The 16,097-nt window shown below is 40.6% G+C and overlaps 2 protein-coding genes across 2 annotated transcripts; one reads left to right on the plus strand and one right to left on the minus strand.

Annotated features, from left to right (window-relative positions):
• Nucleotides 1–1,375: 1,375 nt before the first annotated feature.
• MFP2 (multifunctional protein 2) lies at nt 1,376–7,329 on the minus strand. The gene is made up of 18 exons (XM_078583702.1): nt 7,143–7,329; nt 6,164–6,235; nt 6,015–6,080; nt 5,879–5,935; nt 5,741–5,808; nt 5,559–5,640; nt 5,390–5,445; nt 4,988–5,290; nt 4,436–4,522; nt 4,092–4,266; nt 3,884–4,005; nt 3,651–3,814; nt 3,321–3,575; nt 3,125–3,246; nt 2,591–2,712; nt 1,868–2,016; nt 1,647–1,785; nt 1,376–1,575 (listed from the first exon to the last, which is right to left on the minus strand). Exons 1-18 carry the CDS (start codon nt 7,234–7,236, stop codon nt 1,540–1,542), a joined length of 2,169 nt encoding a protein of 722 aa, XP_078439828.1. The 5' UTR covers nt 7,237–7,329; the 3' UTR covers nt 1,376–1,539.
• A 4,978-nt stretch (nt 7,330–12,307) lies between these two features.
• On the plus strand, nt 12,308–14,582 carry LOC144710044 (pseudouridine synthase and archaeosine transglycosylase (PUA) domain-containing protein). Its single transcript, XM_078583711.1, has 8 exons — nt 12,308–12,399; nt 13,131–13,212; nt 13,328–13,395; nt 13,558–13,655; nt 13,772–13,908; nt 14,013–14,080; nt 14,164–14,227; nt 14,307–14,582. Exons 1-8 carry the CDS (start codon nt 12,389–12,391, stop codon nt 14,322–14,324), a joined length of 546 nt encoding a protein of 181 aa, XP_078439837.1. The 5' UTR covers nt 12,308–12,388; the 3' UTR covers nt 14,325–14,582.
• The last annotated feature ends 1,515 nt before the right edge of the window (nt 14,583–16,097 follow it).

Consider the following 16,097-nt stretch of genomic DNA (forward strand, 5'->3'; position numbering starts at 1 on the left):
ATCATGAGACAAAAGATTTTTGGAACTTCCATTATGATGTTTTTTCCCTCTAATCCCGGTTGCTATATTTCACATACTTTACATTCATGTTCTTCCTCTGGCCAAATTGAGTATTTCTCATCATCTCAGCCACCTTTACTTCCATAATTTCCCCTGTTATCTGCAAACCATCCAATATTTCCTTTTGTGAGTTGAACTTTCTTATCTCTGTCCATAAAGATAGGACACGGATTACTGGGGGGAAAAACTTTGACTAATGGATACCAAGCATATTCGTCTAACATCATTTTGTATTTTTGTGTTTCACAAGAGAGGTTTTGAAAGCTGATTCTATTTCTGATATGTTTGAAAACTCTTTAAATAGGCTATCCAATTATAAGTATTTGATTTTTGTTTAAGGGAAGAAAACCGTGCTAGCATAGATCCAAAGCGGATAGCCAGGGCTTCAACTTTTTTTAAAAGACGCCCCTCGAGTTAATTAGTTGTGTAATCGAAACGAATTGTTCTAAATCTAGAGAAAAAAACAAAATTTAAATCCCGGATATATTAAAAGAGAATCCAATATCAGGTATCACAATGACAGGTCAAGCTTTTATAAACCATTGTAACTACATAGCCGTATGATTGGATAACATGTTTTTTGGAAATAAAGAGAATGGAATCAAAGTTGGTTGAATTAAAATTCTCTTTTGTGGAAAAAATACTTACTGCGTGGGTATTGAAGACTATGCTTCTAAGCTCATATTTTTATTCTAATTAACTCACTGACAAGTTCTTCCTCCTTGAAATCCTAAATTGATGCATAACATGTTATCCAGTGATATGATCTACACAGATGTGTTTAATTGAAGACATGTTTATTTCTGTAGCATGCAATTGCCTCATTAATTTTCTTCTTCAAGATTTGGAAGCAGGGTGGGTGGTGGGTCAATCCCTCCGCCAGGGAAACCTTGATTAAGTTAACACGTAAAGTTGTTTCCTTAATTAAATACCCTTTTGTTGCTCTAGCGAAGTCATAATTAAGTTATGAACTTTGTCGGATGAAGCGAGGTACGGAGACACGCATTGAGATCCACATCCACCATACAAAACATTTTATTCCATGGTAGGGTTTGGCATAATAAGAAGATATTTCATCAATAGATCCAGCAATCGATTATATCAATAAAATTAAAATAAAATACTGTGGTGAATAGACAGTAAAATGACCAAAAAAGTACCCTGTTTATATTAACTTCAAGATATTTCCGTCAAGATAGGTGGAAGGTAAATCAAGATCGCACCGATTTAATCAATTCAAATGACGAGATAAATCTTTAATCAAATCAAAACATCTACCGACTCAATTTCTTTTCTATTAGTTATATCAGATTGCTGATCCTCAAACATCATGGTAAATAAGTTAAATTCTCTTCACAATTTCATATAGCCATGACATGGCCAAGAGCTTAAATCTAGATGCTCCAGGATTAGTTTCAGACCATGACAGGCATTTTCTTCCTAGGAAGTGAATTACATTCTAAGACGACAAAGATGATCTTACAGTCTGGGTTTCGGCGGCCTGATGGGAGCACTCTGCAAATGCCAGAATTTACGGTTAACCATATCAAAGAAATCCAGCAAGGCAAGAAAGATTAGGAGCTTACCAGAGGCGTCCCACTGGCGGCCCGTGCGGCGAGATATGCGCACGGCTTGAAGAAAGCGCCGTAGGCGTCAGCCCAAGCTTCCAGCTTGGAGTTTATGTACTTGGCTCCCAACGAGTCGGCCCAAAACATAATCCCACCCCTAATCAGAGAGAAAGAGTACACCACCCTCCATTAACCCATTGAGGACAAAAAAGGCGGGGAGGCCAAGTAACTTAACTTACCTATAAGGTGGGAAACCCATGCCCATAATCGAGGCCACGTCCAGGTCTGACGCCTTCACCACAATTCCTTCTTCCAGAACGCGGCATGCCTCGTTTACTACTGGCAGGAAGATCATCTCCACTATTTCCTCATCTGTCACCTCCCTCAGCTACAGACATGAAGAAAGAATTCACACACCCAGTTATGGTGCAGGGATGCGGACAGGACGGGACGTGGACGATTCGGGACAAAATTCGTCCCGTCCTACGTCCCATGTTAGCGTAGGGACGAAGGACGGGACGATTTTTCGTCCGCAGTCAAAAAAACCGTCCCGTCCAATAATCCTGGGACGATTTTTCGTCTCGTCCAGTTCTCCTGGGACGATTTTTCGTCCCAAAATTTGTCCCAGACAAAAATTACATTATATATTTATAATATATAATAATATATTATAAATTTTCATTGCGAGGCCACGTATCAACATCTCGACCGTCGGATGTGAATCTGGCGGTTTCCCGTACAGATTCGTCTGTCCATCGTCCGGAGACCTCTGGACGGACGATTTTTTCATCCCAGAGGACGAAAACCGTCCCGTCCGGTGGTCCCCAGGACGAAGTTCGTCCCAGAATTCGTCTTTGCCCCTGGACGGGACGGTTTTTTCGTCCCGTCCGCGTCCCGGATCTATACACCCAGTACAATTAGAAGACAAACTCACAGAGAGAGAGAGAGAGAGAGGCTGACACCTTTGGATTGGGCGTAACGCCGGCCATCTCTCTAGATGTCTCGACGTAGTTCTTTATCTCAGGGTCGGGTCTGGCCTTCCTTCTGTTATCGTATGTGTAGAAACCCTTCCCAGTGGACTCCCCTGGGAACGAGTGCAAGTACGGAGAAGTGGACGGTGAGTAAGGTTTGCGGATGGATGGCAGAAACAAGATTGGGAATGATGAAACAGGGCTGAAGTTTTGTTCCATTTCCTGCCTGAGGGTCTTGAAAGAACGAATGACGGAACGGACAGACAATGATTTCAAAACTAGAATAATTGATCGGTGACTGATAATGGGAAAGAGTTTTGTTCTGTTTCATGCTCTGTGTTCCAGACAGAAGATTGATGACGAATTAGGTTGTGTTCTGTTTCGTCTGTCATCCGTCCTCAAAATTCAACAGTTTTTTGGAAGAAAAGAGGCAGATCATCCGAAATCAGTGATCAACCAAATGGTGTAGGTGTATAAACAAAAGGCTACCTCAAACCTTAATGGTAAGTTCAGAGAGATGGCTACCTGCTCGCTTGTCCTCCATCATTATCGGCAGAAGCATCGATTTGTAGACTCTGTCGGGGAAGCTCTCGAGGTACTGGACGGCAGTGGCGATGCCCACGCCGAAGCCAACCAGATCGATCATTCTGTGGAATAAGAATTTTTATGTTGAATTGGGCAGGACTCACCGCTGTGATGACTTAGAAAGAGACCCACGCACCTGAAGGGGCCCATCGGCATGCCAAACTTGGTAATGGCGCGGTCGATTTGGTAGATATCCAAACCATGGTCAACAAATAAGAAGGCAGACTGAGGATAAGGAAAGAACATTCGGTTGACCGCAAAGCCGGTGCAGTTGCCGACCACGACAGGAGTCTTGCGGATTTTTTTTCCAATCTCCAACAGGTCAACAACCACCTGAGGAGATGTCCTCTGAGTACGGACGATCTCCAGGAGAGGCATAACCTGGGCAGGGCTTCAAAAAGAACATCTATCAAGAGAGGAAAATACAAATATAGAAAAATAGTTGTTGACCATTAACATTGAGCACCTGAAGAAATGGGCACCAACTATGCGGTCTTGGGAGTTGGTTTTTTCGCCAATTAAGTTCAAGTCTATCGTGGAAGTGTTGGTAGCGAGAATACAGCTTGGAGAGCAGTATCTTTCCAGCTCACCAAATATTTTTTGCTTCAACGATAAATCCTCTATCACGGCCTGTTACAGTTATCTTTAAATAATTATGACTACAGAGAAAACAAGTAAATTTAATCATCAGAGCAGCACCTCGATAACCAGATCTACACCCTTGAAAGATTCATAATCTAGCACTCCTGCCAGGAGAGAGAGGGCTTTCTCTAACCTCTCCTCCGTCATCTTTCCCTTCTTCACACGGCTCTCTAAATTTGCTGAAGAAAAATAAAAAATATTATGCAAGGTTCAAGAACTAGGAACTTTAAACTGGAAATGCTTTTGAGAAAGGTTCATAAAGTACCTTTGATTCTTGCAATCCCTGACTGCAAGAATTTATCGTTTACTTCTTTTAAGATTACGGGAATATTACTGAGTATCAGCACTGTGGCGATTCCAGAACCCATGAGCCCACCACCTATAATGGCAACCTTGGCTACTTTCCTAGGACTCAAGCCAAGATCCGTGACCCCAGGAACCTGTCAAAAGTTTTAGATATTATAAGATTGTAATAATTCGGTGTGAAAATAAATTGAAAACACGGCTAAGTATTTCATGCAGTAACTTGGGATTTATTGTAGTTCAAGAACCTAGGACAAAATACAATCAAAATACTTAAGATATGTATAAAAATAAACTTTTATTTACCTTGGATGTTGCACGTATGGAGAAAAAAACATGAACAAGGCTTTTGCATGTGTCGGACAAAAGAAGCTTCTGGAAAGACTGTGCCTCCTGAAACACGAAAAAAACCATGATGAGACACCTGATATTAATCCTAAAGTACTGGGGGAATAGGATTTTGTCCCGACAACATTGATGAAGGACGTTGACAACACACACTGGTGGCTACTGCTTGACGATTTGTCAATGATGCTGTTAACATCAACACCAACCATCGATAAGTGGTCGTCATTAACCACCAAAAAAAAATCATTAAAAACAATATTATCGTCAACATGGCAATGGAGGAATGATGCCAGCTTCTGTCCATTTGGGTCACCCCATTGACGTTGAAATTGACACGGCACTGACATCATTAACAACCTCAACATCAACCATCCAAGGCACCTAATCAAATTAATTGTCCCTGTCAACCATCCAGGAAACCATCACCGTCGTCATCAACTTGAAATCAACAAGGGTGCCCTGGATGTTAGCAATCGACAGTTGTAGAACCCTATGTGGGATCTTGCATACCTTCAAAAGCCCGGCACGTGGTCCAGAGACAATGCCTTCTTCAATGACATCAATGCAAACCAGAGGGTGTTGGACGTTTGCAGCCTGTTTTTGGGCTTGGGCTCTCGCAAATTTGAGGATTTCCCTCGCCTCGCCAAGAGGCTCTATTTTGTCAGTTTTGTAAAGGCTCCTGACCCATGGCTTTTTATAATCAACGATATCCAGAGCCCATTGCCGAGCAGTATCCACAAGTTCCTCTCGAGGAACTATGGCGTCCACCAAGCCCACGGCATAAGCATCTGACCCTTTGATCTGCTTGGACAGCTGTTGAGGTACAATGAGAAGACATGAGCATAATAATACAGTTCCCAAGGTGTGGGCATATCAGTATTTATTTTTATAAAAGAGTACTGCTTCACATACAAGGATCATTTCAAGAGCTTTAGTGAGACCAACAAGACGTGGAAGCCTTTGTGTCCCTGACATTATGAGAATAGGTTATCGGGTAGCAATACAAATAGAAAAACGACTGAAAGCCAGATTAAATCATAGTGGATAAATGAAAAAGAATTTAAAATTTTCTTCTGAGTACCTCCAAATCCAGGAATGACGCCAAGCTGAAGTTCAGGCAGGCCTAGAAGCGCAGTTGAGGTTGAGATGCGCCCATGGCAAGCCTAAAAAGGTTAAGGAACCAACTTTATCGAATTTCCCGATTCACAAAAAGAAAATAAAACTATAAATGTTACTGTGGCGTGAAAAAATTATAGAACACACCATAGCAATCTCAAGACCACCACCTAGTGCCAGGCCATCGATAGCAGCCACCGAAGGCTTCCTTGCCCCTGAGAAACCAACGGGGCTATGATCCACGAATATCCAGGTCTAAACTGGGAGGAAGGTTCCAATTAGTACCTTCAAAAGAATCAGTGATGACGTCTATTGATATATATCCAACTTTGGGCTGTTCATCTACATAACCCAACGAAGTACGTGTTAGATAAAAATAATTTGTAACTAAAAAATAAAACATAGCTGACAGTCTTTGTACTTTGCCCCTGTTGAACTCCGCCAAAAGCACTGATATCAAAACCTCCAGAAAACTTTCCTTTTGCACCTATATTTTCAGTCAAATTCAAGTAACATTAATCAGATTTCAACTCACAGAGAAAAATGCTAAATTACAGTGTTCTATTTTACCCGTGATCACAACTGCTTTCACGTCATCCCGCTGCATAGCTTCCTCATAATTACTTTTGAGGCTCAATAATACTGCACCAAGAATAAAATAAAATCATTTTCCAGCAGCCTAATAAATTCTCAAATAAAATGGATCTAATTTCCAAAAATACTCATTCTTCAGAACTCGTGAAATTGGCACCTGTCACATCATATGATCCGTAAAAAAAAGGAAATTGAAATCACGAGGAAAATGAGTCAAGTTCGGATCTCAAGATCCACTGGGTCGGCCAGAGTGGATATGAAGACTGGGAAATTCCAAAGTTAAGCGAACCAAGGTGGGAGAAACGCGGTGTGGATGAACCCCACTGAACTTCATCGGCATGCCTCGCCATGCCGAAAGTTTAGTGAAAATTATGGACTTCACAATGTATCTGAACCACGTCAGATGTAAATAATTCTGGGACCATCATTTAAAATTTCTTGAAAGTTTAAAATTTCAAGAAAAAGTTCGGAGACCATCATTTAAAAGGGAAAATAGAGAATCCCGTAGCGGCCAATGGAATAGTAACACGGAAAAGTTTAAAATTAAAATAAAGGTTCGGATATCAACATTCACAATGGAAAATAGAGAATCTGTTGGAGGACAATTGAATAATAACAAGGAAAAGTTTAAAATTAAAAAAAAATCTAGGATACCAACATGAAAAGGGGGAAAATAGAGAATCTGCAGGAGGACAATTCACCTATAACACGGAAATTTTTTAATTTTAAAGAAAAAATCGGATGTCAACATTAAAAAAAGGAAAGTACAGAATCTGGCGGAGGACAACTGAATATTAACAAGGAGTCAAGGATAAGTCAAAAACCAAAAAAAATCAGACGTCAACAATATAAAAGGAAAAATAGCAAATCACATGGAGGAAAACATCGAAATTATTCTACAGACTCTAGCTAAAGTGAAATCTCAGAATTCTAGAGCAGAAAAACCGGATAATACCGTCAATCGACAGAGCGTTCACGGGAGGATTGACGATCGTAATCACGGCGACGCCGTCGGGTCCTACTACCATCGACGCAGTCCCTGCCGCCATTCTCACGGCCGATGCTCGCCTCTTCTTCCTCTGCTCTTCGCAGTTCCTGCAGATCTCTCCCTTCTTCGCGCCGGCCGTATTTATTGCACTCGCGAAGAAGTTTGTTATGGCGGGTCTCCTTTAACAACTCCCGAGTCCTCATCCGATCCGCGAGTCAACTCGCTCGAGATATCGTCACCCCGCCGCCCCTCCCACCAATGAACTTCCGGGCGGTTACCAGATACCGACAAGCGAATAAGCACTTCTTATCGATATTGGGCCTGTAGAGCCGGAATCAATTGTGGGCTTTTTTTGTAGCCTAAAACGGATAGCAGAAGCTTGGTACATAGTTGATGGTATAGTGCCGTGGTGCAGATGCGACGGTTTTTTTGTCCGAGACCTCCAGACAGGACGGTTTTTTCTTCCCAGGATGAAAATTCATCACATCTGAGAGGATGGATGAAAACTGGGATGGAAATTCATCCTGAGACGAACAGACAGGACTGTTTTCATCCACTCAGACGAAAAAACCGTCCCGTCCGAAGGTCTCGGACGAAAACAATGCCCCGTCTGCATCCCTGCACTGATTCCCGATGTCAGACGAGACGATCTTCATCTCATCCTGTCCATCGTCCACGTCCCGGACGATTCGGAACTATAGATCAGCACTTCTTATTACTGGGCCTACCGGAATCACTTGTGGGCCTTTTTTAGCCTCAAAAGGTTAGCATAAACTCGCTACGAAGTTACTGGAAAATTGCAACTTGCAAGTAGAGTCTCAACGTCCCCACAGGGCCATGTTTTTAGCAAGAACTTCAACGTTACCTAAAGTTCTGTCCAGTTATGATCTAGTATTTTATCATCCCCGGCCAATCACGTTGACTAGTCAATGTCAAAGAAGAAAAGTCAAAATTAATGAATGGGCATGGAACTATGGTAAGATGAATAATATATTTCAAAGTAAAATATAAACTTCAACTTGTAAGATGAAAAGAAGAAGAAAAGAAGAATAAAATAAGATAGAGAGAAAGGATACAATGAGAATAAGAGAAGCAACGAATGTGAAAGGAAGAAGAAGAAGAAAAAAAAAACATAATAAGCTAGCCAAAGATAAAAGTCAATATAAGCACTAAGAAGAAAAATAGTACCGGGGACACGGACATGAAGAAGAAAAAAGGTGGTAGGATGATGATGGAGCCTGTAATGCAACCAGAGGGCATAAAAAGCCATGTGGGAGAGGTCAGAGTAGGTAGCATGACCAGGGGAAGAGGATGGAGATGGGGTTGACCAAAAATATTATTTAATTAAAGATAACTTATTGCTCGGTTCGTATCTAGCTCAACCTTCAGACCAGATCCAAGATCAACCGACTGGTTTCGCCATGAAATGGCAGGCCTATGGTCACGAATCGGTCAGATCTACCAGTCCCCTATCCAAAATAGAAAAGTATATCCAAGTGTATGAATCTATAAATTGCAATTTAAGGTCACTTGAATAGCTATTGAACCATCTTGCTCTGGATGGCATCACTCTCATTTAGTGTTCTAGCTCCGAGATCCATCATGACACCTGATATTGGAAATTCCAAAATCTGATTTACGAGAAGCACCAACTCCAGAGAGAGAGAGGGGAGGAGAGACCTCTAGTTCAAATGAGCTCAACTTAAATCAAAGGGAGAAAAGAGAATACATCAAGGGTGTAGAAAACAAGAGAAATGGGGGCCTTTTATAGGCACAACCCATGTCCTAAATGCCCCCTAAAAACTAGGCACGATCTTAGAAAATAGGCATGATCCTATAAAATAGAAACGATCCTATTTTCAAGGATGTGTTAAGTTATCTTACTTTCTAGGATACACCAGGTCAACCCCCACAATCCTGAAACTTAGGGTTGGGAGTTTGACAGTTCAACAATCTCCATCTTGGCAAACTTCCCAGCCAATGCACTTGTCACTTGATCATCTTCAAGGCGCTCCACATTCATCGAGGTACCATCTCCTACAAATAGAGTAAAAGCAATAAAATCTTCTAGATGAGTAGGAGGTCTTGTCACCCGCCGGCCTTGCCTAGATGTAATGCTCTCCTCCATGGACTCTAGAGTCTCCATACGTTCAACCATTGACTTGGGTGGACTTTTCACTTCCTCCTTCTCCATCCAAGTTGCCTTCTCTACAGGAGTTTCCTGTAGTTTATGAGACAACGTCTCAACAATGGATGCCTTCAAGATATGATCTTCATCAAACACCATGTTCCGACTGACCACGATCCTTTTTGCTTTAGGATCCCATATCTTATATCCCTTTACTCCTCCTTTATAGCCCAAATGAATGCACCTTTTAGACTTCAGATCCAGCTTCGATCTCTCGTTAGCAGGAATGTGAGCATACCTTGGACATCCAAAAATAGGTAGAATGGAATAGTAAACAGGCTTTCCATTCCATACCTCTTTAGCTACCTTCCCATCAAGAGCCTAATTGGGTGATCTATTAATCAAATAAACCGATGTGTTCACTGCCTCTACCCAAAACTTCTTGGGCAACTCCGCATTCAACCTCAAGCACCGTTCACTCTCCGCAATAGTGTGATTCATGTGTTCAGCAACGCCATTCTACTGAGGGGTCTTCTTCACTGTAAGTGACGTCAGATCCCATGCTCATCACAAAAATGATCAAACTCCGAGTCCTTGAACTCCGTCCTGTTATCAGTTTGGAAGAACTTGATCTTCCTCCCCGTTTGATTCTCCACCTTAGCACACCATGTCTTGAACCGAGAAAAAACCTTGGATGTGTGCGCCAAGAAGAGAACCCAAACCTTCATGTAGAAATCATCAACAAAGGTCAAGAAATAACGAGCACCTCATCTCGATATCACATCAACAAGACCCTACACATCAGCATGAATGTAGTCAAGGATTTTTGCCGCCTTGAAGCTCACCCTGCACTGCTTGCACAGAACACAATACTTGCAAAAATCCAATTTACAAGATCAAACTTCGGGTAGCAGTCAACGTGCATGAAGCATCTACATGCCTTTTTCACTCATGTGGCCTAGCCTCAAGTGCTGTAATAGGGTGTCATTAGTTGACGACTTGTGGGGTGTTGCTGTAGCAGCTCCACCTACAACAATGCTCCCTTCAAGTCTGTAAGTGTTGGCTGGTTTTCGACTCCCCTTCATAATTATAAGAGAACCTTTACAAACTTTGAGCACCCCGTTCTTGGCCCAACATGAACATTCATTTTCCTGGAGCACGCCATGCAAAATCAAGTTCTCACGCAAGGCCAGTACATGCCTTGGTTTGTCCATGGAAAACACGTTCCATGGATGTGCAAGCGCGTCGATTGATTCACAATCAATCTTTAAAACAAATCATATTGAAAGTACCTTTTGGGGAACTCATTCCACCCTTGACTTTACCGCTTTGAGATCGTTCTGAAGCTGTTCATGCGTCCGGCCAGTAGAAGTATCCATGCGATCACTTGGCGCTTGGATCTCCACGTCTTCTTTTTCAACTCTTCTTGAAAATCTTGAAGATCTCCTCACCATGAAGACACTCTTCCTTGGATGAGTGGAGTAGAGAGCGGAGAAAGGGAGGGACTCTAAAATCAGGCTTGCATGGGTGCTCAAAATGAGACCCCTTTCCCTCTTTATATTTCACTTAAGGTTTTTCTCAAAAACCCTCCAAAGTAAAATATATCCACCAATGCCCTTATGACCTTGTGTGTGATCCTCTAGGCCCCTGTATCGTTTTAGTTAAAAACTTTAATGGCTCAATAACATTTATTGACCAACCTTATTAATTAACTATATTAACATATAGATTAATTAAATAAGGATTGATTGAAAATAGGCACGATCCTATTTTCAAGGATGTGCTAAGCCATCCTACTTTCTAGGATGTACCAAGTCAACCTCCACAATCCTGAAACTTAGGGTTGGGGGTTTGACATTTTCAACAACAAGATAGACTCAGATGATAATATTAGATTATTGGGATGGATCTCAAAATTGTAGCATGTATCAAATATCAAGAGGGATATCACCATCCCCACAGAGGGTGGCTGATATCCTTGTCAGGTGTTGGATCTCAGATATTGGATATCAAATCTGATATTTAGGTTTCCATATATAGCAGACAATCAAGGCAGCGCATCACAAATCAATAAGTTTGGGGAAAAAACTCATACTAAAAGTCATTTGTATTTTGTTACATACATAATAGATAGAGAAATATGCCTAGATGTACATATTAAACAGATGGTACATTGACTGAGCTTTGTACAAATTTCTATATATATATTATGTGTTCACAAAAAGTATGGTCCATAATACAAAGTATTAACCTAAAATATAAGATGCAGCTTGATACCAATATTAGTATTATAGCAACTGATATCCGATGAATGCATCTGATATTGGAATATTTATTTCTCCAAACATCATCTCGGTGCGCCATCCAAACTACTGTTGGCATTCAAAACAGCACCCAATACAGGCTGAAACCGAATGAAACTCGTCTGAATTAGGTTTAGGGACAGAGGACAGTGTGTCAGCCATTGCATTCCTTATCATCACCAGCCATCTGTCCTGACCTCAGAAGGGACAACGGACCAAAAGCCTTGCTGCCTTATACTCCGTCACGTGGGAGTCGATGATTTACTCTAGGTTTACAACTGGTCTCTGTCGTTTGCGTCATCCGTACCATTCAGTACCATTCGGGCCCTTGGACTGAAACCGAATGAAACAGGCAAACTGCAGATGCTATAACGGATGACTGACCAAATAGCTGTTTCGTCCTCCCAATTCTGTCATCCGTCCCAAACCCCACTGAGTCCTCTTCTGTTAAAACTTTATCGGGCCTGACTGGCAGGAATCGATTAATTTGGGCTTTTATGTGTGGGCCAATAGAAAAATTACTAGGAAATTGCAAATTGCTGATTAAAAATTATTAGGTCTGACAAGTAGGAATCAATAAGGTTGGGATTTTCTTTGTGGCCCAATAAGGCTAGTAAAGGCCCAGTAGAAAAATTACTGGGAAATTGCAACTTTGGAACTGTAGGAAAGTATAAATACCCCCCATACAAGGGCTCACATCTACGGTCCGCTTCTCACAGTTTTCCCTCCAAACTTAGCCACCATCTGCTCGACATCGCGCCTCCGCCAGTTCGGGATCGAAGATGTTCAAAAAGTTTGTTTTTTCCTCCCTAAAATTTGTATTTTGCTCATTCATTCATACCTGTTCTAAGGTTCTATGGACTGCGAGAATTTTACCTTTTGTTGGAATTTCTGGATCTGGAATTTCTGAACGAGGTTTTTTCTTGCGCACACTTTGTCGTCGGATTCGTATCTGGACGAAAAGCTTTCCCTTTCTTTAGGTTTACCTCCTTTTCAGCGATTATTCTTTGAAACATTTTCTGACGCGCGCACAGTAGTCACCAGAACGGGCGAAGTTACGGATTTTTCGACATTTTTTTTCTACCCTTTCTTTTATCATTCTCCTTATCTACGATCCCAACGCCTGGGACATGCTGCTACCTTCATTGTCTTTTAATTTTTTTTCTGAAGAAAACATTGTCTTTTAATTTAATTTCAGCATTTATCGACGATACTGGATGATCTCTGTTCAATTTAATATTTCTTTTTTTTTCTCTACTCCGTTAACTAATTCGGGTTCAAATTCTGCATTTTTTTTCGTTCGTTTTGATGGTAATGTTTCCTCCTCGGTTTCTGATTGGGTGAGGCCTAAGCTTCATAATTTATCCTGTATTTGATCCGAGTGTTTTAATGTGCATGTTCGTATATTTGTTTGCCCCGAAGATTAATTATCCTAATGAATTTCCCTACGCCTTTCATCGCATACTCGTTCGAAGTTTCATTCGAAGATCCATCTTACGATCTTGACACTCTGCCGAATTGCAGATTTTCCCTTGAGGAGGTGTCAGGCCAAAATCAAGTGAAAGCATCTGTACAGAGGAAAATCCGACAAAGCATAGCTGATGAGGTTTGATCCTCGTTAATGCAGTACTTTATTATTTATTATTGCGTATCATCGCGTTTATTCCTTCTGGAGATGAAATTCAGTGCCCTGGCCTTTTTATTTTTTTGAAAACATTCAGTACCCTGGTCTTGAACCTGTTCTTGAAGATCTGCTGCCGAAGAAGTCATCTCTTATTGTTGTGAAATGGTTAGTGCGTGTTCTTCATTTTTGTGTTATATTCCGTTTTTTTTCTTTCTCATGTTCATCCATTATCATTTCATCAAATTTATTAAGTTTCAGGATATTCTCTTGTGCAAAACTTGTATTTTTCTTCTTTTAACGCTGAGATTTTATTTTCCTTTCTTCCAGCCAGAATCATCTGAATCTTGTTGTTTCAAATAATGTGCCGCTATTTTTCAATATCCGGGATGGTCCGTACATGCCAACACTAAGGCTTCTCCACCAATGTAAAGTACTCTTCTTCTTTTAAAAGCAGTTTCATCGAAACAACATATAGGGACATTTCCCCAAATTCAACTGAGACTCACTTATAATATGTGAAATTTCCTTTTTATCTGTCCAGATCCCAACATAATGAAGAAATTTCAAGTTGACCGTGGGGCAATTAAATTTGTACTCTCTGGCGCAAACATCATGTGTCCTGGTCTCACATCTCCTGGCGGCGTTCTGGATAATAGTGTGCCCGAAGGAAGACCTGTGGTCAGATCTCTGTCATGTTTATCTGGGCTGTGAACTTTTATTGCAACGTCTTAAAACAGGATTTTTTCTTAACCAGAAACACTTATTCAGTTAAGTAATTTCAGGCCATAATGGCCGAAGGCAAACAACACGCCCTGGCGATTGGGTTTACAAAAATGTCGGCTAAAGACATGTAAGTCTTTTTTCTCTAACTTTATTTTTATAATCTTCTGTCGAACTTTTTCTTATATACTGCTGTTTGTCTTTTTACCTCAGAAAAACCATCAACAAAGGTATCGGCGTCGATAACATGCATTATCTCAATGATGGACTTTGGAAGGTGAACTCAGTTCAGATTATGAATAGCCATGCATCTTTGCTCGAAACCCTGTCAAAAATGTGTCTTATTTCTTATTCAGATGGAGAAGTTTGAATGAGGAGGCTCTTCCCAGTGGCAAGAACGATGTTTTCCCATCTTACTAGCTTCATGTAAAGAAACAACTCGGGTGAATTTCCCTCGGTTGAAGCCTCGGAAAGTCAAGACTGACTACAGCTGCGAGTGAGTCACATGTGTCCCATTTCCTATGATGTGATTTTGTTATCATCATGTTTATTATCATACGTTTACTCTTTCACTGTGGCTTGCTAATTTGTAGAATTATGATACAATTGATAATTTTTGAGGCATTATCGGATACTTAACTAGTTATGAATTAGGTTATTCATTAGATCTCTATCTAATTTGGAAATAAACGACCGCATCTTAAGTCGCCATCGCTGGACCCAAAAAAGGTCATATTCAATGGCTTTCAGGTTTGCCATGAAACTTTATAATCGTCATGATCTCTGCACTAACCATCTTTGGCATGATGGGGCAGATTCTTGGGCACATAAAATAAGAGAAAGCAAATAAATAAGAGTGTTGTCGTACAAAGTAGGGAGTTCTGCATTAACTCTCCCTTGATTAATTCTCCCGATGTGGAAAACCCAACAAGAACCAAGAATTGTGGTTACTTGGGATTCCAATTCTCCCAGGAATCTAGTTCAGATCTAAGCTGGTGAAAATATACAAATAGAAAAGAGAGAACAAGAGTGTGGAAGAGAGGGGAAGATACAGATTGAGAAGGATAAGTAGATTCTTCTACCTGCTGGTCTCAGACATTTCTTGCGCTCCAGCCTTCAGCCATAGCTACCAAATCAGGTAGCCAACTTCTTCTATAAGATCTCTGATAAGAATATCTGGAGGATTTGCCCGGAGAAGAAGAAGAAGAAAAGAAGGCTAACCGCTGCCATGTCAGATCGAACATCAGGCAACTTATAGGCGAAGAAAAAGAAGGCTATCTGGATTTTTGAGTATTGCAAATTGGTAATCTTGATTTTTTTGATATTGAATTTCATATTCCTATTGAAATCTGTGCAAATCTATATTGTTCGGAGGGGGATTGTAACAATCTCCCTATTTGTATTTATAATATTCCAGTCTCACGATCCCCCTTTCCGGGACATGTCAACTGGTTCCTGCATTCTCTTCTTGATCTGCCTTCGTTACGTTCTTGAAAAGAGTGTAAGAGGAGAAAAAAAAATGTGATGAAAACTTAGGAGAAAATGCATGCATTGAGGGCGTCGATACACTTATTATAGTTCTTCATGCATCTTGCTTGTCATAAATATAAATGAGTACAATTGTTTTTCAATGCTATCACGGCAAGTGAACTACATCATGCCTTGGAATATCTTTTACTAATAGAACTATATTGACACGTATTTGCTTAGTATTTATTAAGTTTCTGAAGGATATGTAGAGATGTTAGAACTGTTTCTTTCTTTTTTTGCACAATATAAACGGACAGAGCATTGAGTGCCGAAAGGGAGTTAACTTAAGGCCTCTAATGTTGATTTATGCATATTATTAAAGCAGTGTAAATATTGTGCCGAACTGTTTACTCTACTATAGCGAACATATCCCTGATCTATTGTCAAAAATTTTGCTTTTAATTCCATCTCAAATGAACTTACGTTTAGTAAAATGTTTCCAAAAAAAACTTACGTTTGGTAAAAGAACTGCCAGCAATATTGCAGTACGCCAATGGATCTTGAAGATCCAAGAAAGAAAATCAGGGTCGATGAGCCCTTTGGAGTTATTGATTTCAAGATAGCAAATTTTCAAGATGAATTATTGATAACCATACATCTTATAGTTTTTTGAAAGT

The sequence above is a fragment of the Wolffia australiana genome, chromosome 1 (assembly GCF_029677425.1).
Source record: "Wolffia australiana isolate 7733 chromosome 1, ASM2967742v1".
Classification (NCBI taxonomy): Eukaryota; Viridiplantae; Streptophyta; class Magnoliopsida; order Alismatales; family Araceae; genus Wolffia; species Wolffia australiana.